The 21,138-nt window shown below is 38.4% G+C and overlaps 1 protein-coding gene across 1 annotated transcript in view; it reads left to right on the top strand.

Moving 5' to 3' along the window:
- The window catches only part of PTPRZ1 (protein tyrosine phosphatase receptor type Z1), a 116,716-nt gene extending 102,705 nt beyond the window's left edge, over nt 1-14,011 (top strand). The window contains exons 21-30 of the mRNA XM_041001920.1: nt 167-330; nt 2,156-2,291; nt 2,939-3,085; nt 5,562-5,655; nt 5,940-6,013; nt 7,238-7,366; nt 8,270-8,416; nt 10,624-10,766; nt 11,537-11,672; nt 13,083-14,011. Coding sequence (XP_040857854.1) covers nt 167-330; nt 2,156-2,291; nt 2,939-3,085; nt 5,562-5,655; nt 5,940-6,013; nt 7,238-7,366; nt 8,270-8,416; nt 10,624-10,766; nt 11,537-11,672; nt 13,083-13,223 — 1,311 coding nt within the window. The 3' untranslated portion in view covers nt 13,224-14,011. The remainder of the gene's footprint in view (nt 1-166; nt 331-2,155; nt 2,292-2,938; nt 3,086-5,561; nt 5,656-5,939; nt 6,014-7,237; nt 7,367-8,269; nt 8,417-10,623; nt 10,767-11,536; nt 11,673-13,082) is intronic.
- The last annotated feature ends 7,127 nt before the right edge of the window (nt 14,012-21,138 follow it).

Genomic DNA, 21,138 nt, shown 5'->3' with positions numbered 1-21,138 from the left:
GCAAAAAATTTTTAAAAGCTTTGACCATTAGTGTATGCATGTAGTTCAAGATTATCCAATGAAACTTCAACACTGATTGATTATTATAAGGACTGATCTAAACTCTTGCAGTATATGGACACATAAGCATGCGTGTTACTGCTATTAGCTGTCTTGACTCTTCCAGGGCTCCCAGAAAGGAAGACCCAGTGGGCGTGTGGTCACACAATATCACTACACTCAGTGGCCTGACATGGGGGTACCAGAGTACTCACTGCCTGTGCTGACCTTTGTGAGAAAAGCAGCTCATGCCAAGCGCCATGCAGTGGGGCCTGTTGTTGTCCATTGCAGGTGAGTCCCGGAGATGTGCTCTCAACCCCAGCGACTGCTTATGTCCTTGAAAAGGAAATCAATGGAGTAGTTTTAGCCAAAATGGTAGTGATTTTGTGAAGTAAGCAAAAATCCAAAATCTACAATGTTCCAGGATCCAAATCTGCCTGATCATCAGCATGATGCCAGGTTGGAAAATTTCATATGATTGAAAGCTTTGCTTCATGCTTGCTTCATGTGTATTTTGAATATTAAATAAAATTGCCATGAGACTCTGCATTTAGGTGCATATGGAACATAAATGAACTCTGTGTTTAGATTTGGGCCCTATCTCTCGGATGTCTTACTGTGTATGTGCACAAGTTCCAAACTTTAAAAAATCCCAAATCCATTGCTAAGTTTGATCCCAAGAATGTCAAGTGAAAGCTGCTCAAGGTCCATCCACTAAGAAGTATGCCAGATGCACACTTTGATTGCTGAGTATCTCAAAGCATCAGATATTCTTATAACATTTGTTATTCTGTTGGGTTTCAACTTACTTACTATGTGAAGCAATTGAAGCAACATTTTTGCCCATAAACAAATAATTATTATACTGTTTAACACTGAGGCATGAAAACAATTGAGACAAAAGTCCCTGTTCTTAGAAATTAACCTGTGGTCCAGTTGCTATGCCAGTATTACTTTAGAGAAACCAAAATCCATAAATTGTGAGTAATTTAGCAAAACAACTTTTTAAACATTTTGTAATCAAAAATCTGTCTTTTTCTCCTGAGATTATCTATCAGAGTCAATGTATTATCAATTCAATCCATAGAAAACAAATTGCACATAAAAATTAGATCACAAAGAGAAAAATACATGATATTCTCATCTAAATTTTTTAAATTAAAGTAATAATGGTGGCTAATACCTACTGAAAGCCAATTATGCACTAAGTCTTATGACTAAAAATATAAAATTCATTTCTTGGGCTATACTTTTGTCAAAGCACTGTTTGTGTTTTAATAGAAACAAGTGTTTTCTCCTTGGATACTCAGCTTATCTGACACATTTTAATTACCTACCTCAGGAGCTCTCTCCAGACAAAATTTGAGAGATCTACCTTGAGGTTTTTCTCTTTTTTCTTTTTTATCTGTTAACCTGACAATAAGAAGAGGAAAGCAGGAAAATGCAAGAAAAGCAGCTCTGAAGGTCAGGAATTGTTTCTCAGCAACTGGAGAAGGACCGGGCTATTGTACAGAGCAGGTGCTAATTTTCTACCCCAACACTTCCTCCTTGTCGGAACATTTGAAAAGCGTCGCTGTCTCTGACTTGGGTCCCGCTGTTAGAGGCTCTGAAGAAGCTGTTAGATAATGGCCCTTTAGAAATTACTCAAGTTAGGCGTTATTCCTTACAGTCTCCCCAAGATGATATTTTCAGTCGAAAGCTTTATCAAATTCTTTCTATTAATGTAGAAACCTGTCAACCTGGCAATACAGGGAGCCAAGGACCTTTTCTTTTCACAACTTGGTGAATCTGATGCTTTCATTTTTTTTTTTTTTGAGATTGTCTATTTATAAGATCTCATAATGAATAACGCATATAATTGCTGAAAATTAAAGAACTTTCACAGAAATAAGTTGTTTTGCAGTTTGACTCATAGGGGGAAGAAAAGCTGTTTTGCTTAAAGTATTCCTTATAATAGTAAACTCTTTACTGTTGGACTGCTACATTATTGCGTGGCCCATTTGCTGAGTTGGAGGACACTGTTTTAAGCAACATGACAGCCATTACTAACTCCTTTTCAAGTTTGTTTTCTGCTTCACACTGAAATACTATTTTTTTTTTCTGTATAAACTTTCAGTGCTGGAGTTGGAAGAACAGGCACCTATATTGTGCTAGACAGTATGTTGCAACAGATTCAACATGAAGGAACTGTCAACATATTTGGCTTCTTAAAACATATTCGATCACAGAGAAATTATTTGGTGCAAACAGAGGTATGTGTTTTTAAAAGATCACTTTGTTCATCTAAAAAATGGCAGTGTCCTTAAAGAGCACACGTGACCATACTCCTAGCACTTACACAATAAAGTGCTACTAACTGAGTGTGTTGAAATAGCAGAAGTTCATTCCCTTGAGACTAGACTATGTCCAGGAAGGACATACTGTTCTCATCAAATACAACCAAGGAAGAGTTCTATGGGAGAATTAAACACACCAAAAAGGGAGTCTCGTGGGAAGTGTGGAAGTCAGGAAAGTCCCCAGAGAAAGTGTGAAGTTTGAAGGCTAGGTAGTGGAGATGCTTCTTAGTTCCTGGTCCCTCTTCCCAATCTTCAAGGCTCAGTCAGTGGAGAGAGGAAAGGTTATTTTTCACTGGCTCATTCCTTTCCTCTTTCTGACTTCCTTCCAAGTCTGTAAACCAGTCCTTTCGCTCCCAGCACCATGTTTTAAAACTCTGTCAGTGGAAAGCCACTGCTTTCATCTCTGGATAATTATAAAAGTACTACGAACAGCTCCAGGGAGAATGGAATTCAAGACAACTCATGATAATTCTGATTTAAAAAGAAATCTATGTATTTTTTTTCATAATTCACTTTCCGTGAAGAAGTATGGAAGGAGTGCTCCTGTTGCTCTCTTTTCCCAGGAACAGTATGTCTTCATTCACGATACGCTGGTGGAGGCCATCCTGAGTAAAGAAACGGAGGTCCCCGACAGCCACATTCACGCCTATGTGAACGCACTCCTCATTCCAGGACCCACAGGCAGAACAAAACTAGAGAAACAATTCCAGGTGAGTTCTCATGTAGCCACCTAGATGTCACCACGGAGTTCAACATCCCTGCGTCTCGTCTTGGAGTCCACAGGCCATGGGAGAGGATTGTATAGTAGCTTTATGCTTTAACCCCCCTGTTCACAACCTATTACAATGCCACACGGTAGAAGTCAGAGAGAAGCCGAATTCTGAATAGTAGGGGGAGAAGTTCTCAGAAACCCTAGATTCACTTTCACAGATGCAAACTTTATTCAGGGAAGGAGGGCACTGTGCATAACAGACTGAAGACAGAACTTATTATACAAAACTATGTAAGCATTCTTTTTACTTTATTACTTTGAAAAAAGCAGACTACTTAAACACAAGTGCCGTGGCTCAGGCTCTTCCTGTGGCTCTTGAGACCCATGGACTAGAATAGGCCACCCAGAACAATAGCTTCTTCAACCCGGGATTCTCCCGCTCACCCTGTTGAAAGACAGCAAACGAAGCAGGAGGGCATATTTGGTTTGATGGTGCACCTCCTACAAGATTCGCTCTCTGATTTTCAGAAATTAGCAAAGACTTAGGAAGGAAGGTATTACCAGAGATGCCAGGTGGGAATCAGGTGATATGCAGAGCTGAGATTCTGCACAAGCAGGAGGGCTATCTTACTTCCCTTCTCATTATTCCTATCCTGTTCATTCTCAGGATTCATGCAGGAACAGAGCAATTATAATTTTACTTCTCAATGTAAATTTAATTATTCTCATTTTCATGGAGAGAGAGAAATAGTGAAAAGACTGTCTCATCTACTGGCTCATTACCCAAGTGCCTACCATAGCAGCGACGACTGCCCAAACCAGTCGCTGTGAACTCAGTCCCAGTCTCTTACATTGGTGGCAGAGACAAGCATCTGCTACCTCCTAGAATGTACATCACTAGGAAGATGGGTTAAAAAGCAGGGCTGGAACTCAAGCACTTGGACCATCTTCCCCTGCCTTCCTACAAGCATTAGCAATGAGCTGGCCCAAAAATGGAGCAGCCAGGGACCCGGCGCTATAGCCAAAGTCCTCACCTTGCATGTACCAGGATCCGATACAGGCCACAGTTCTAATCCTGGCAGCCCCACTTCCCATCCAGCTCTATGCTTGCAGCCTGGGAAAGCAGTCGAGGACGACCCAAAATCTTGGGTTCCTGCACCCACGTGGGAGACCTGGAAAGAAGCTCATGGCTCCTGGTTTCAAATCGGCTAATCTCCAGCCGTTGCGATCACTTGAGGAGTGAATCAGTGGATGGAAGATCTTCCTGTCTGTCTCTCCTCCTCTCTGTATATCTGACTTTATAATAAGAATAAAGAAATATTTTTTTAAAAAGTGGAGCAGCCAGGACTTAAAGTGTCACTCCTATGGGATGCATATAGTTAAGGTAACAACCGTACCCACTGCAACACAACCATGACCCCTCTAATTTTTACCAGACTGTTTTGAAAGAAAATTCAAGCTCTTAGGGTTAAAAAACCCAAGGGGGAAATTAATCCATTTTGTTTGGAGAGTATAACTTTGGTATGAAATTAGTTAAAAAAAATAGGAGATTTTTGCAGACCCAATATTAATAAAATCCCACTTCAGATATCAACATTTTAAATCATGCCTACTTAATATCCTGATCAATTGGTGTAAAGTGATGTAAAGAGTAGGTGATGATTTGACATTTCCAATATTATTTGATTACATACAGAATTAGTCAACAAAATTCAGTGTTGTGGCATAACAGCAAAAGCCACCATCTGTAACACCAGCATCCCGTATGGAGGTGGGTGGCCCAAGCGCTTGGGTGCTGTCCACCAGGGAGAGCTGGATGCTTTGCCTTTGTGCCCCCCACTGTTGCAGCCATTTTTGAGAGTGAACCAGAGAGCCTGGATTTCTGTGTGTGTCTCTGGCTCTGTGTGTAAATTCTGTGTTTCAAATAAAGAAATAAAAAATCTTTAAGAAATAAATGTAGAAAGGTAGGAAAGAATTTTTGGTTAATATTGTCTACATAGAACATTGAAATAAAAGTGAAAAATGCTATCTCTTACGAGGTTTTTACAAATATGAAAATCAACATTATTATTATTCAGTTGCAAGTAGCCAGCAACAAACCTCCAGGTACAATAAGCGCAGGACTAAAGGCATTTCTTTGAACGTGCAGTCACCATGGATGCCGTCCTTGGATGAATTGATAAAGAAAATATACAAAAATACACAAACACACACAGTGGAATAATATAAGGAATAAAAAGAATGATATGCTGTATTTGCTACAATAGAACATTATGTTAAGTGGAGTTGGACACACAAAGAAAAATATCACGTATTCTTTCTCATATGTAGTTGATCCAAAGTTCACTAAAATAAGGTGTAGATTAGGAATGCTTGGCAAAGAAGTCAGATATATGTATGTGTATATATGAGCTTGCTTGGAGTGTGTGTAGTAATTTAAACGAAATGCCTGTGTTTTTAATCTTATTGCTCAGCTCCTGAGTCAATCGAATATACAGCAGAGTGATTATTCTACAGCCCTAAAGCAGTGCAACCGAGAAAAGAACAGAACTTCTTCCATCATCCCTGGTAAACTACATTCAATCTTAAAAAAACAAATAATAACTCTTTTCCAATAAAATATTTGTAGGCAATTTGGCAAAATCAGTATACCCTATATATAGTATAAAACAAATATAGTCATATTTATTTAATTATGCCCAATATACATGCTGTCAGGGTCTTCTATATTTTTTTAATTACTTTAAGGACCACAGATTTATTTTTAGAAATGGAGCTGTATTTTGCACTGAAGTGGAGATCAGGTGGCATCATGCGTAAAGGACATTTACAATGAATATTTTGTCTTCCAGTGGAAAGATCAAGGGTTGGCATTTCCTCCCTGAGTGGAGAGGGCACAGATTACATCAACGCCTCTTACGTCATGGTAAGCAAGACATTTCTCCAGGGAGACTTCCTGGAAGCCGTGTTACCAAAATCAAAATCAGAGTGAACTGCCTGCCACCGTGACCACTTGGGCAGCACCCTGCACACATGAGTCACACATGGTCATTACTGACCCACTGTTTAGTAACACCTGGAAAAGTAACTTTACTCGGAGTTTGCTTTTGTGCTATAGATACAGGAACCCAAACTCATCCTTTTGGGCTAATGGGTAGACAGGGAACTTGCACTGAGTCCTTGAGCAGCTCAAGAGCACACTTCTGTGGAGTGCAGCTCACTGGTATTACCAGTCGAGGTTCCCAGGATGCTTCTCCCCTGAAGACTGGCCTCAGTCGGAGACCTCGGTTTCTGAAGATACGGCATTTGCTCCCTGACTTGTATCTTTTACATCAAGGATGAATGCTTATTAGGAGAGACTGTGTGACCTTCCTTGACATTTCAGCAGCTTGACTTCAGATAAGTGTGTTTATTCCCACTCCAAAATTTCTGTCCTATCTACGCAGGGAAGAAAATATGAAGAAATATCCTCATAGGAAATAGGGATGTGTGTTTTGGTTGAGACCTCAAGTGAATGGAATAGGGCTGGATATCTGTAGGATGCAGAGCAGGAGCACATAAGAGCCGTAGTTTTAGTAAGCAAAAGCACGGGCATCGTGGTTTTCCACCGGCATCAGCTTCCACATTTCTGTATCAAAATCTACAAGGGACGTCCCTCGTTCCTTTCTTGTAGAGATAACCAAGATGTTTGGAGTCTGAAGGTCCTGTTATGAGTAGGTGTGGAACTTGCCATTTTACCATTGAGACATGTGTAAAGTGAGTAAAAACAAGCTCTCCTGTAAGTTTCCACTGTATACAGTATACGGAAGCTTTCCACATACCATTTTAGTAAGTCTGCTTCTATAGGTCAAATTGAAGACAGCTTTTTAACTTGCTAAACCTCACTTTAATCATCTGCAAAAATGTAGTTCACAGTTATGATTTCACAGTACTACTGTGAGTTCATTAAGAGTAAGAAAAATATTTAATGCTGGATTTTACATATAGGAAATGTCTTGCAAACATTGGCTATAATCACATTATATACTTCTGTAACCACAATGTTATTTGTGCACACAATCCACAGTTTATAAAAGTATTTTGGCTTAGGGTCCATTAATGTGGTAAAGGCCGTGTGCCAGAGCTCTTTCCACATCTTCTGGCTTTGCAGGGTTATTATCAGAGCAATGAATTCATCATCACTCAACATCCCCTCCTCCACACTATCAAGGATTTCTGGAGAATGATATGGGACCATAATGCCCAGCTGGTGGTCATGATTCCTGATGGTCAAAATATGGTAAGTTCCATTAGCCATTTTTAGTACTACCCTTACAGGGGAAATAAAAGGTCAAAAGAGCCAAAAGTTCAACAACAAAGAAAAAACCAAACCAAACAAACAAACAAAAGAAAAAAGCAAAGACATTTTACTTCCCATTAGTAAACTAATGTCAATGAAATAGCCCCTTTTTAAACTATTAGACTTGATTTCGCTACACAACTTCTCAGATATGGTAGTGACAAAGACAACTTCTTTAATGATAGATTGAAAATAAGTTAAATTTATGGATTTCATAGGACTACTTAAGAAAACAGAATCCACAGATAAAGTGAGTCTGTTCACTTCCATTCACCATTCTGTAAGTAAAATGTGTTGGGATAGAGACATCCTTTGAATAAGGAGCCCCTGGAAATTTTTTTAAAATAACCTAATTGAAATAAAGTAATTTCCTGGACTAATAAGGATTTTTGTGAATCAAAATATCAGGAATAACTTTATTTTCCATTTGACATGTATTTGAAGATTCTGAAAACACTTTTCTGTTACTTCTTCATTTGTGCTTCCACATATACTTAATGTTATATTCAATTATTATCTATAAATTTACATTGATCATTAGCCAGAAAATCCTGAGCTTTTAGAATTATTTGCATTTATGCTTCTGTGCTGTCAGTTCCGGAAACAACAAGCTTTCCTTTGCTAGTGATAAGCCAAGAATACAGGAGTCTGAAGCAACAATTTGAGTTCTTACATATATTATTGTATTTTATGCATAAGTCTGGCTTAAGATACCCAGGATATTTTAAAGAGAAAAATTTGAGACAAAGAAAATTTTGAGTTGAAGCTTCTTTACCAATCAATGAACTTTATTGCACAATCTGCTTCATTAATTATTTTTTAACTCGGATTTTAAACCTGCAGGCAGAAGATGAATTTGTTTATTGGCCAAATAAAGATGAACCTATAAATTGTGAGAGCTTTAAAGTCTCTCTAATGGCTGAAGAACACAAATGCCTGTCTAATGAGGAAAAACTCATCATTCAAGACTTCATCTTAGAAGCTACACAGGTATGGGCAAGTGTCAAATGACAAAATTTTCATTTTAAGTATATGTTTAGCATGATGCTGCAACCCATGAAGTTTCAAGCTTCCAATTCCAACATGGTATTTATGGCAGAGTTACCATGCATGCTCTGTTCGTTGCTCTACTTAAGTCAGTATTGTGTCCTTTATATGGGATGAAAAACCAGTGAGTTAAGTTTCTTTCACAAAATAAAAAGGATTCTGGCTTTTAGCAGATTGCAAGATCTTAGATAATCAACATTACCTTACTTGTCTCCTTTGTTTTCAAAATCATATTCAGTCATTAAGCAATTCATCACCGCTGTACAGTACTATTCTTCTTGATATCTACACACATAGAAAAGCAAAAATTTCTTCTTTTTAATCTTTTCTTTTTCCTGGTTGATCTTTTACTCTATCAGTTAATGGCAGATCTGGGGTTGAAAGTAAATATAATAGAATGTTTTTTAAAAAAATTACTCATTCTGATTCTTATTTTTTTATCTGATAAATTTTTTTTTAATAAGAAGATTTAGGTTTATCTAGGGGCTTAGTAGGGCCACAACCCTAAGAAACAAAATTCAAACAACTTTGAATCCCTTGCTCTGATGTCTTGTGAGGTGATGGCTGATTCATAGCCTAAACTGTGACTGGATTGTTGATTCATCTCCTGTTTGAGTTAAGAGTTATGACTGAGGGAACAAGAATTTGAAAAAGAATTGGACAAAATCTCAGGAAATCAGGAGGAGGATTTCACAAACTATTACAAAGACTAGTTTTGTTCCAGAAGTTCCAGTTCAGCCTGATTCAAAAATCAACAGGTACTTAGGTGGATGTATAGACAACTCAGATCAGCTCTGCAGATCAACTGTGGATGTGCCTCATTTCAAAAGTTTGATTTTAGTCTTACCTGGAAACTCATGTAACAGTGACCTCTCTGCTACATTTTAAATACCCCCAAACCATGTTGGTGATCTTGCATGACAACTTCAGGGCAAAACACTACTTTATATTTTCATTACAAAGAAGGAGGAGAAGGAGGAAGGAAAGAAAGTAGAAGGAGAAGGAGGAGTTATGTATTTGAGAATCAGACTCACAGAAAGAGTCCAGGAGAGATCTCTTGGTTCACTCCCAGATGGCTGTAACAGCTGGGGCTGAGGCAGGCTCAAGCCAGCCAGGCGTCAAGAGCTTTTTCTGGATCTTCCACGTAGGTGGCAGGGCTCCAAACATTTGGGCCATCTTCCAGTACTTTCCCAAGCAACCAGAAGGGAACATAATAAAAAGTGCAGCAGGCATGATCCCATAGGGGATGCCAGTGTCATCGGGGTCAGCTTTACCTGCTGCACCACAATGCCAGGTCCATCTTGCATTGTTGTAAATTAAAGTAGGGAAAAATACTGTATACTCAGATGCAGTGCCCACAGTAGCTGGTGCTATGCCAAGCAAAAGCTGGGAACTGGACGTGGATGACAAAGACCCAAGTAGTTGAGGCATCACTACTGACTTCAGGGTACATGTTAACAGGAACCTAGAATCAAATGCAGGGTCTAGTCTTGAACTCAGGTATGCCAATACGAAATTTGGCCATCTGGGCAAAACCTTAACCACTGTCCATAGGTTCTCTCTCGAAACTTATTTTTAAATTCAGTATTTCACTGAGTACATTCCAGGAAAAGTGGAGCTCGAAGGTTTTAGAGGTTTACTCAAGTTGTGTGATCTGATTTATCATATAAACAAGAATCAGATGGGAGTGTAACTGGGCCTGAACCTGGCTCCTCACCCACCTTGCCAGCATTTTCCCCAGAGCATCTACAGCCTCATTCTTCCCTTAGTATAGCCAAATGTAGCCAGGGTTTGAGATCAGTGCTGTCTTCGAAACAGATTTTAGTATCAAACATTGACTTGCACAATCTGACATTTAGTAGTATAGCCACAGGTCTTGGGAACACACTCTTGTGGTTTGCTAGCACTGGTATAATTCACCCATTTAAAAAAGGCTTGTGTTTAGGACTAGAGAAGAAATCAGGTTTTTTTTGTCCTAGTAGCATACCCGTATGCGTGGTGAATGTGGTATTGTAAGTGTAGCTTCCCTCGTCGTTAAGGATGGCTGCACCTGCTATCATTAACTACTTTTCCCTAATTATTCCACTTGTGATAAACAGTCACTGACCAATATTACTTTTAAAAGTTTGGGGTTTTTTTTCTACTTATAGGATGATTATGTACTTGAAGTGAGGCATTTTCAGTGTCCCAAATGGCCAAATCCAGATAGTCCAATCAGTAAAACATTTGAACTTATAAGCATTATCAAAGAAGAAGCTGCCAACAGGGATGGACCCATGATTGTTCACGATGAGTAAGTTCCACATGTTAACGTTTGTTCACACCTGAGCATTCTCTGTATGTATATTTTTATTTCCATTGTCCTCAGGCCAAGTTAATGCCGCCAGCCAACTGTGTGACTCAGCCAAGGTTAATTATTTGCTTATCAACAAACTTAATAAAGAAATTGTCTTTTCCCACTTTATTTAAAGCTCCAGTTGAACACAGGAAATGCATGTATGATAGCAAGAATCTGCTTTTTTATTTTATTTCAAGAATATTTTGCATCATGAGCTGGTTTGAGCATTGGAATTTTTACAGATACTAACCAGCGAGATATTATTTACACCTTCACTTCCTGGGACAGAACTTTTCATGTGTCTAGTTGTCAGAAATTAGAATCTTTATCCAATAGTTCTTTCCAGAGTTCTATGAAAAAATTTAAATTGTGTATGTTGGAATTATATGTTATATACAATTACATATGATATACATATTACACATATTTACATGACTAATTATGATCTCAATGAAATCATATTGTTTATTGCTAGCTTTTGCCATAATATAAAAGCAAATGTGCAATAAAATATTCAATTTCCAAAAAGTATCTCATCAATATTGCAAACACTCGGTAATGTTTAAAGTTAAACCATGGTTCTGTACACACAAAAGTAAAGAAGTAATTCATTCAAATTTTCTGCAATTTGCCTGCAATGTTGTGAAGAGCGTGAGCTCTATAAATTTCATGCTAGTGTTCGATCCATCTAAATGGAATCTTTTGTCCTTTTGTCTTGCTGCAAGGCATGGAGGTGTGACAGCAGGAACTTTCTGTGCCCTGACAACACTCATGCATCAACTAGAAAAAGAGAGTTCCGTGGATGTTTACCAGGTGGCCAAGATGATCAATTTGATGAGGCCAGGAGTCTTTGCCGACGTTGTAAGTAGAAAATCAGTGAGTCAAGCTTTTCATTGTTGGAGTACTCTTTGAAAACAGCTACAGACATCTTTCCATACGTCCAGAAAGATCACATTAACTGATACATTACCATGCAATTTTCAAGCTGAACTGAAAAAGAATGCTTAATCCATGAAATTCAAACAACAAACAATAAGCATTTAAACCCCATCATCCAGGGACTGATAGAAAAAGTATTAAAATTAACATATGAGACTTATTTTAATTCTGGAAAATATTCTTCTTAGAACCTCTAACAAATTGACTTCTGTAGCAGAATAAATAGTTACCTTCTGAGGCTCAGGTCTTGATAACCTCACACAATAGTCAGAAGACAGACCTTGAACCAAGTAGCTTCTGAAGTGAACAGAGAGCTGGTTCCGAAGTGCTTTTATAAAGAAAGGCATGTACAATCAAGGAACGTGCATATCATATCTGGAGAGACACTACTTGGAAAATAATTAACATGGAAAATAATTAGGAAGTTTGCATTGTAGAAACAGGCTGACAGGCGATAGGGAAGTGAGGAACTTGGGCAGATGTAGAAGTCGTGGGCTCACCCACAGCTTCTTGATATGTTTGTATATAAGATCCTTGTAAAGAATCCTTAAAGCTTTAGGATACGTCAGTGCCAGGTGATGCTACTTAGATGAGCTTCTACTAAATATTTCCTCTGGACCACTTGAGTTGCACTAAGTTTGCTTTCCCCAGTCCCAAGTTTTGAGAATGTATTAAGTGATGTGCTGATTCACCTGTCATCCTAATGTTTTCTGCCCTGACAGCAGTCACTGACGTGGATTCTCTGCCTGACATCTATAAAAGGAAAAGTGCTTGCATCTTGATGTCTCCACCCTGAGGTCAAGTAGAGCACATTTCAAGCAGGGCATAGGATTAGTCAGGTTCACAGAATGTGGACACATGGTCAACAGCAGATCTTGCAAGAACACCTGCATTCTGCCTGGGTTCTTGAGCTGACAGTGTGCTCATGTCCGAGACCTTTCAATGAACCAAAAGAATCAGCAGATTTCATAACTAGAGGAAGGACCTACTGTTGAGTTGTTTACAGTTACCACAGAGTTCAGTCACAAGTTAATAAACCTAATCACATCACCTTCTCAGGCTAAGAAGCCAGTGAAAAAGGACGGAGCAGTTGGCACTGCAAATGAATATTGACCTGTTTTCCAAGTTAACAGATGTGTGCTAACTGAACCAATGTTAGAATTAAAACAGAGTTGTTAATGTATATTCACTTCCACTGTTGAAAATATAAGGCCCTTAACAAGTACTCTTCCAAGGACGCTGACAAAGTGTATCTAAAAATGTTGCTTAATGAAATGGATGCGTGTTTTCATTGAGCTGGCTGTTTGTAACCTCCAATCCTCTGTTCTGTAGGAGCAGTATCAGTTTCTCTATAAAGTGGTCCTCAGCCTGGTGAGCACAAGGCAGGAAGAGAACCCCTCCACCTCTTTGGACAGCAATGGCACAGCACTGCCCGATGGCAACATAGCTGAGAGCTTGGAGTCTTTAGTGTAATCCAGAAGAGGAAGAGAGGATCCTACATCTGAGAAATGCTTCCCCCTTTCCACAATCAGACAGGAAACTCAATCCAGCTGTGTTATCTGTTTACATCTCATCACCTGACAGTAACTTTCGTGACATAGAAATCTGCCAAATTTACATCATTAACAATGTGTGCCTTTTTGAAAGACTTCTTGTAATTCACTTATTATGTCTGAACTAAAGTGATTGAATTTTACAGTATTTCTAAGACTGCAATTATGGTATTTTTTCCATATTGATTTTAACAGAAATTTCAATTTATAGATATTAGAAATTCCCAACTACAAAAAAAAATGTGTTTTTAGTGTCAACTTTTTAGCTGTAATTGTAGCACTCATCAGATTTGCTAGAAATATAACTTTTAATATAGTACACTGTAAATAAGCATTCTGTTCCCTGTGATATTCAACACTTGACAACTGCAGTATTCACCTAAAGCAGAAATCATCTGATACTTACTGTAAATACTGCACTAATGTCTCCATGGACCAAATTTATATTTATAATTGTAGATTCTTATATTTTACTACTGAGTTAGTTTCCTAGTTCTGTGTAACTATTACTTTAACAATGTAGGTCACTCAACAGGTCTTTTCAAACTGTGTTATGTTATGTGACTTGATTAACTCCATTTCAGCATGTAATTCTAACTTTCGTGACAAATAGAATTACATATGTTTTGTGATGTTTTTATGAGAATAACACCTTACCAAACATTCTTTAAATGATTTTTATCCAAGGAATTGAATAAATATAAATATTGCCATCGATTTGTGTGTTTTTTTAAAGGAATATTGTGTGGAGGCACATGTAGCAGATAATTGTGCTTGAAGGTCGCATTGGGATGATGAAAACAAAGCAAGCCCAAGGGGATATAACGAGAGAAGTAGGCCTGTAGTTCCCAATCTGCATTGACATACATTGGTTTGTCACAGAATTTTACATTTTTTGAGGACAACACAAGAGCGTGTGTTGACATACACAATGCTACGTGCTATTAAGTAATTTAAAGGAAACTAATTTGTTTTGGCTTAGGAGAAATGTTATGATTGGATAGTTTGTTTCCACCAGAATTCCTATGTTGGAACAGGTACAAAACTCTCAGGCAGTAGGACAGTTGGTGAGTAGGTCAGAGACAGGGCTCTAGTGAAGGCACCTGTGCCTTTGTACAAGAGGCCTGAGAGAGATCCCTCTCATACAGTGAGGTCATACTGAGAAGTCACTCTCTGCTAGAAGGGATACCTTTACCACATATCAACTTGATCTTGGATTTCTCAGCTTCAAGAACTGGAAGAAATGTATTTTTTTGTTGTTTTTAAGCCACTCCCTTTTATATTACATGGCATCAATACAAATATTAGACCCACCTGCTGCATGTTTAGAGAGGTCTCCATCTTTCTCTTTCTTATACTCCACTTTTGAAGTAGAAGAAAAATAAGTAATCATAATATTCCATTAATCATCATTTTCCCATTTCTTTTGCTTCTCTAAAATCAGAGTAGTTTTGCAATCTTTCAAAGCAAATTAATTGTGAGCATTAGAAATCTATTTAGACACACTCAGATGACCTTTAAAATCCACAACCATTCTAATATGATGTTTCCTGAGCTTTTTCATGATGTCAACATAAAATAGCTGCAGGGGCAGGCCATGGTGATTAAACCACTGGCTGGGATGCCTGCATCCCATCCTGGAGTGTTTGGGTAGAGTGTTGCTCAGCTGCAGGCCCAGTCTGCTGCTGCGCTTAACCTGGGTGCAGCCAATGACAGCTCAAGACCAGGATCCCTGTCACACACCTGAGACACCCAGATGGAGTTCTTGTCTCCTGGCTCCAGCCTAGCCATTCCTCATCTGTTTCAGGCATTTGAAGAGTAAACAAGCAGATGGAAGATCTTTCTCTCTCCATCTCTGACTCTGCCACTCTGTAACTCTGCCTTTCAAATAAGTAAATAAACAAACATTTTTGAAGAAGCACCAAAATCTTATTTCAAAAAATTATTGTAAGCATTTAATTGCACACACTTCTGCTCAAATTACACAATAAAAATTATATTTAATTTTCATATATTTTAGCTGAAACTTTCAATTTGTTAGCAGAAATGATTTAGGCTATTTCTCCAATTTATAAAATAAAAAATAACATTTATAGGTAAGCATATAAATTTTAAAATGTGATCCTGGATTGTGTTTACAAATAGTACACTAGGAATGCTATGCACTGTTTCAATTAAATTTAATAGGGAAGGTGTTTGCCAAACTACAGGATGTGTTTTATCTCTATAAAGGTTGATTGATTATCATTCATTCATTTGCTAGATACCAAATATTCTGGTAAGCCAGAGGTCTCTTCCTCATTAGTATGATATTGATATGCTAGAGTAGTGGCATGTAAATGAAACACATTACATCAGTTTTAAGTATCTAGACATATTTGGCATTAAATTTTAGACACTAAACTTTTTTATTTTGAAGTAAAGAAGTTTAAAAGAAAAACAAGGTCTGTAAATGAGAGTAATAAAATTGAGGATTTGCAACTGAAATTTCTCGTGATTTAAATATCAAGAACTTCTAATTAGTCATGATTGTATACTAAGTTGGCCACAGGAGGCATTAACTTCAGGGAAACTTTCCAAATCTGCTGGCCTTGAATCCTCCCCTCTGTAATTTGGACATGCCATTCACTACATTCCTCAAGCACCTGTTATCACTTCTGTTTAGTTGTGTTGCCTTAAGTCTGATTCACTGGCACATAGGGGTCAATGGATCTAAATATTCAAGCAGTGCAGTGCCGTGCCTCACCTCTGACAGAAGGATAGAGAATAAAAGCAGTAGTAGGATTGGCACTGCAAAATCAGTGGCATGGGACCCACAACCCTGACTTTCAGGCCAGTAAGTGCAGACCAAGCATTTGGATTATTTCTAGCTAAGTGACCAAACAATTGCCATCACTAGCTTTCAATATCCAGTGGAGAGCTAAGCAAGTGGGGGTAGGACAGAAAACTGACCACTAAACTTTTGCCTTAGAGCTTAATGCTAGTGACATCCCAGTGACATCCAGTACCAGATAAAGTCCAAAGTCCTTTGCTCCCAGGACAGTACTCACAGGTGGAGCGTCTAACAGGTCATGCTGAGCAGCATACCAACTGTGGATTTGGAATGAACTTGGAACAGGAAAAAGTCAATGGTGCTAAGAGTGACAACATACTAATAGCAGGAGCAGGCTTCAATGTAAAATGTTATCAAGTGCTGAAATAGCAGAAGTTTGCACAGACCCAGAGAAAAACAGACTGGAATTTCTAGAAAGCAGGTACAAATGAAGACAGATGACAAACGCTGGGGAGAAGATCTAATTGTTATTTTTGCAATAATTTGTACATTAATAAGTGTCAAGAAATTTCAAGGAAACATTGACTTCATCTAGCGGATAAAATAAAGTGTCAGAAACCGAACAGGCAGCATCTGAAACATAGGAGGTCTAAGAGGCAGAATGTAAAAGGGAAGATGGTGATATTTAGGGAAATACCAAGAAATTTTAACAGAGAAGCTTAACAAATGGCAAGTATTCTTTTAAAAGTCAAATAGACATCCTTGAGTTGAAAAACACAATAAAAGAAATTACACAATTTAAGGATTTAATAGCAGAATACATCAAATGAGAAAATGAAATAGTAAGCTCAAGTGCTGAAGTGTTGAAAAAAGGATTTCAGAGAGACAGCATTAAAAGTGCAAATGTCCTAGTTATTGGGGTTCAAGAGAGACTTGAGAAAGCCAAAGAGTAAAAAGAATATTGAAAGAGAGAATAACAGAACATCCAAAACCTAGAGAAAGGTAGAACTGTTCAGATACAGGGAGGTCAGAGGTCACCAATTAGATAAAATTATTGAATTCTATTCCAAAATATGTTATAATCAAGCCCGTTAAGGTTCAAGATAAAGAGAGGAATCTCAAAGCTACACAAAGAAAAATAAATAAATAGCACAGAAGAGAGAGACGATTCTCCTGGCCACAGAGAACTCAGCAGAAACTTTATAGACAGAGTTTCTGTTACTAACAAGGAAAAAAAAATACCAACCAACAATATGGCATTCAACAAAGATACGCTTTTGAAGTGGAGATATAAAACATTGCTAGAACAACAGCAACAAACTCTGAGTTTACTACCACCAGACCTGTCCTACAAGATGTGCTAAATAAATAAATAAATAAAACTCAAGTAAATACCTATATACATGAAATTCAATGGATAAGTCACTTGGACATAAGTCTTGGCGTCTACTACTCAGTGATCTTTGGAAAAGAAAAACTCTTAGTGAAGACGGAAAGGAAACCCAAAGCAAACAATGAGATCATATATGGAAAAATGGCAGGAATAAGTCATTACCTATCAACAATAACCCTGAACACAAATGGCCTAAACTCTTCAATAAAAAGATACAAATTGGAAAATGGATTAAAAAATAAGTCCCATTATTTGCTACCTACAAATAACAAACGCAACCAACAAAGACACAAGGCTTCAAAGTGGAAGGAAAGAAACTGGTAAGTTAAGATACATTGCAGTACATGTCTCCTTTCCCAAATAAAAGGAGCTCACAATGAAACAAATTACTTTGGCAATATGATACTAAATGTTTCACTTTGCCTCTACCTACAGTGCTATGAAACACTTAAATAGGAGGAAGATGAACTTCTGTGATAATATGGGGGGAAATGGCAGGAGGATGGTCCAGAACGTAAAACTGTGCCACTGTGCCAAATATAGTTTAGTAAGATTGCCAGAATGGTTTTAAGAATGTGAGGGGTTGCCCAGTGGCTAAAGTCCTCGCCTTGCATGTGCCAGTGTCCCATATGGGCACCAGTTCATGTCCTGGCTGCTCCATTTCCCATCCAGCTGGTGGGTGGGGAGAGCAATCAAGGATGGCACCCTGCACCCACATAAGAGACCCAGAGGAAGCTCCTCGCTTCAGATCAGCTTAGCTCCAGCTGTTGCCGCCGCATGGGGAATGAACCAGGGGATGAAACATCTTTGTCTCTGTATCTCCTTCTCTCTGTATATCTGTCTTTCCAATAAAAATAAGTAAATCTTCAAAAAAAAATAAAAGAATGTGAGCCTTTGTGTGTTGCAGTTGTGCCATTCGCCTTCCCGTTTTCCTCTGTGCTTTATAGACCAATTCTGGTTTCTTCTCTTTACCAACTCTCATCTCTACTTCCTTTGAAGTATTCTTCTGAAGGAGATGAGAACAAATCATCTTTTATCGCCAGTTTGTGAAGCAAGCACAGATTTTCTGTACTTGGGTTAGCAAGTTTCTGTGAGGGGTTGTTTTACCTTGTGCCAGCTTCACTGTCAATCAGGCTCAGAGAAAATGAACTCAAATAATCAGAGCCAAGTGCCTTGTGAGCTGTGCCAGACAACACCCCAGAGTCATCTTCAATCAAAGAAAGATGGGAGAAATATCAATACAACTTCCTAGGACTCTCAGGCTTAGAGTGGGACTTCCAGGGTTTATGAAATTGCTATGCATCAATGTATTCGTTATGTACACATTACCAATCCACCTAAGACCAAAGAACACTAGAAACCTACTCTGCCATACCAACAAAACGCAACTTCTAGATATAACCACATATGATTATTCACACTTTTTATTTTTCTTGTTAGCTAATGAAAATTAAGAATTAGCATTGAAATGAAAACAAAATTGGCAAAAAGAAGTTACTGCACAACATGTGTGACTGACTGGCATGGCTCAATGGCTCAACTGGGTAGTACTCCCCTTTCAAGTGCTGGGATCCCATGTGGGCACTGGTTTGTGTCCCTGCTGCTCCACTTCCGATCCAGCTCCTGCTTGTGGCCTTGGAAAGCAACAGAGAATGGGTCATGGCCTTGGGACCCTGCATCCATATAATTTTATATATATGTAATTCTATACTACAAATGTGGAAATGAGCATTTATGATGTATATGCTCTGAACAACCTAAAATGTTTGTTGTCTAGTACTTTTAGAAAAAAAAAAAAAACTACCAGGTTCAGTGCAGTGGCATAGCACAGTAATCTTCTGCCTGTGGCACCAGCATCCTGTATAGGCTCCAGTTCAAGTGCTGACTGTTCCGCTTCAGCTCCCTGCTGATAGCCTAGAAGAGCAGGGGAAGGTGGGTCAAGGCCTTGCATCCCTATACCCACATGAAGATCCAGAGCAAGCCTCTGGCTCCGTGCTTCACAGCAGCCTGGCTCTGGCCATTGCAACTCTTTGGGAGGGGGGTGGTGATCCAGCAGGTGGAATCTCTCTGCTATCTATAGCTCTGAATTTCAAGTAAAACAAATCTTACAATTAAAAAAAAAATGCTGCCCCTTTACAGAGCCCAACACCTGTAACTACAACACATGTGACCCTTCCCATACCCTACTGACACCGCCTTTAATACTGGGGTTTCTACAGGTAAATCTGATTCTGAAAGCTAAGGGAGTGTTTGGTTAGACACACAGCTTTCTTCAAGCCCACTAGCAGTTCTTTTTCTATAACCACTACCAATATTGATCAGCTCTTCCATTACTTTTATCATACAGTATCCTAAAACTCAAACAAGTCAATTATATTGGCAGTGCCCCAATTCCATTCAAGGTGCTGCATTACCAGTCCCCAATCAGTGTACTCTGTTCCAGACAGTGGGTTGGGTCATTGGCACAAAGTGTTTCCTGATGGGTTGAACTGAATTCACTGTTGTGGTTGAAATCATTCCATAACAAAATGTATTTATTAGTGTATTACTGATATACATACACCACGTACAATACGTGGGATCAGCTCTTCATCAATTTTGATCCATTTCAAATAGCACTGGAGATTTTTTTGCAATGGTAATAAACAACAAGCTTAACACCTGTTTATTTCAAAGGCAGATTTACTCTCAATGCCAATTATGACCACAATGCATGAAGGCAAAACAAATACTTCATTTATATCTCAAATGCAAAGTGTTATTTCTTCAAGGAGCAAGTTATAATTGCATTTTACAACAACTCAAGATGCAATTCATGTAGCATAAAATTCGCATACAGTATACAGTTCAGTGGCTTTGAGTATACACACACTGTCACCACCATTATCACAATCAATTTTCCAGTGTCTTCATAAACCAAAAAAGAAACCCCACACTCATTAGCAGTCATTCCACTTTCCTCCCAGTTTCCCAGTCCTTAGCAATCATGAATCTCCATTTTCTGCAAATAGACTTTGTTCCGGACAGTTCACGTCAATGAAATCATACAACATGCTTCCACGTGTGGACCATAGCCATTCACCATTTGTTTTCTATGGCTGGTGACTACGCCATTACATGGCTATACATTTTACATATCCCTTTTTAGCTGATGACCATTGGGGCTGTCTGTGTTTCTAGGTGTTATGATTACTGCCAGGAACATTTTTGTACAAGGTTCTGTGTCTGTAAATGCTTTCGGGTTTTTCCCTAATGTATCCACTCGTACGGCGTGAAGGATCCACTTTCTCCTCACCTTCACTGTTATATAGGCATTTATCATCTTTTTCATTAGGGTCATTCTATTGGGCATGATGTAGTATCTCATCTATTTGATTTGCGTATCCCTGACAATGAATAAAACTGAAAAGTTGGCATGGGCTTATCTGGCTTCTAGGTATTTTCTTTGGAAGATGGTCAATGCACATTCTTTGTCTATTTTTAAAATGAGGTGATTTTATTTTCATTGTTAAATTGCAATAGCTTTTTGTCTATTTTAACTAGACTAGATAGGACTTGTATTTCTGTTGTCTTCTATTTTTACAGTTTTAGCTCTTACATTTAGGGCACAAGCTTATTTTGAGTTAAACTATATATCTTATACGAGGTAAGAATTTTACTTTATTATTT

Source organism: Ochotona curzoniae, unplaced genomic scaffold (assembly GCF_017591425.1).
Source record: "Ochotona curzoniae isolate NIBS_2020 unplaced genomic scaffold, NIBS_Ocur_1.0 scaffold_2476, whole genome shotgun sequence".
Taxonomy (NCBI): Eukaryota; Metazoa; Chordata; class Mammalia; order Lagomorpha; family Ochotonidae; genus Ochotona; species Ochotona curzoniae.
This window is presented reverse-complemented; position numbering and strand designations above follow the sequence as displayed.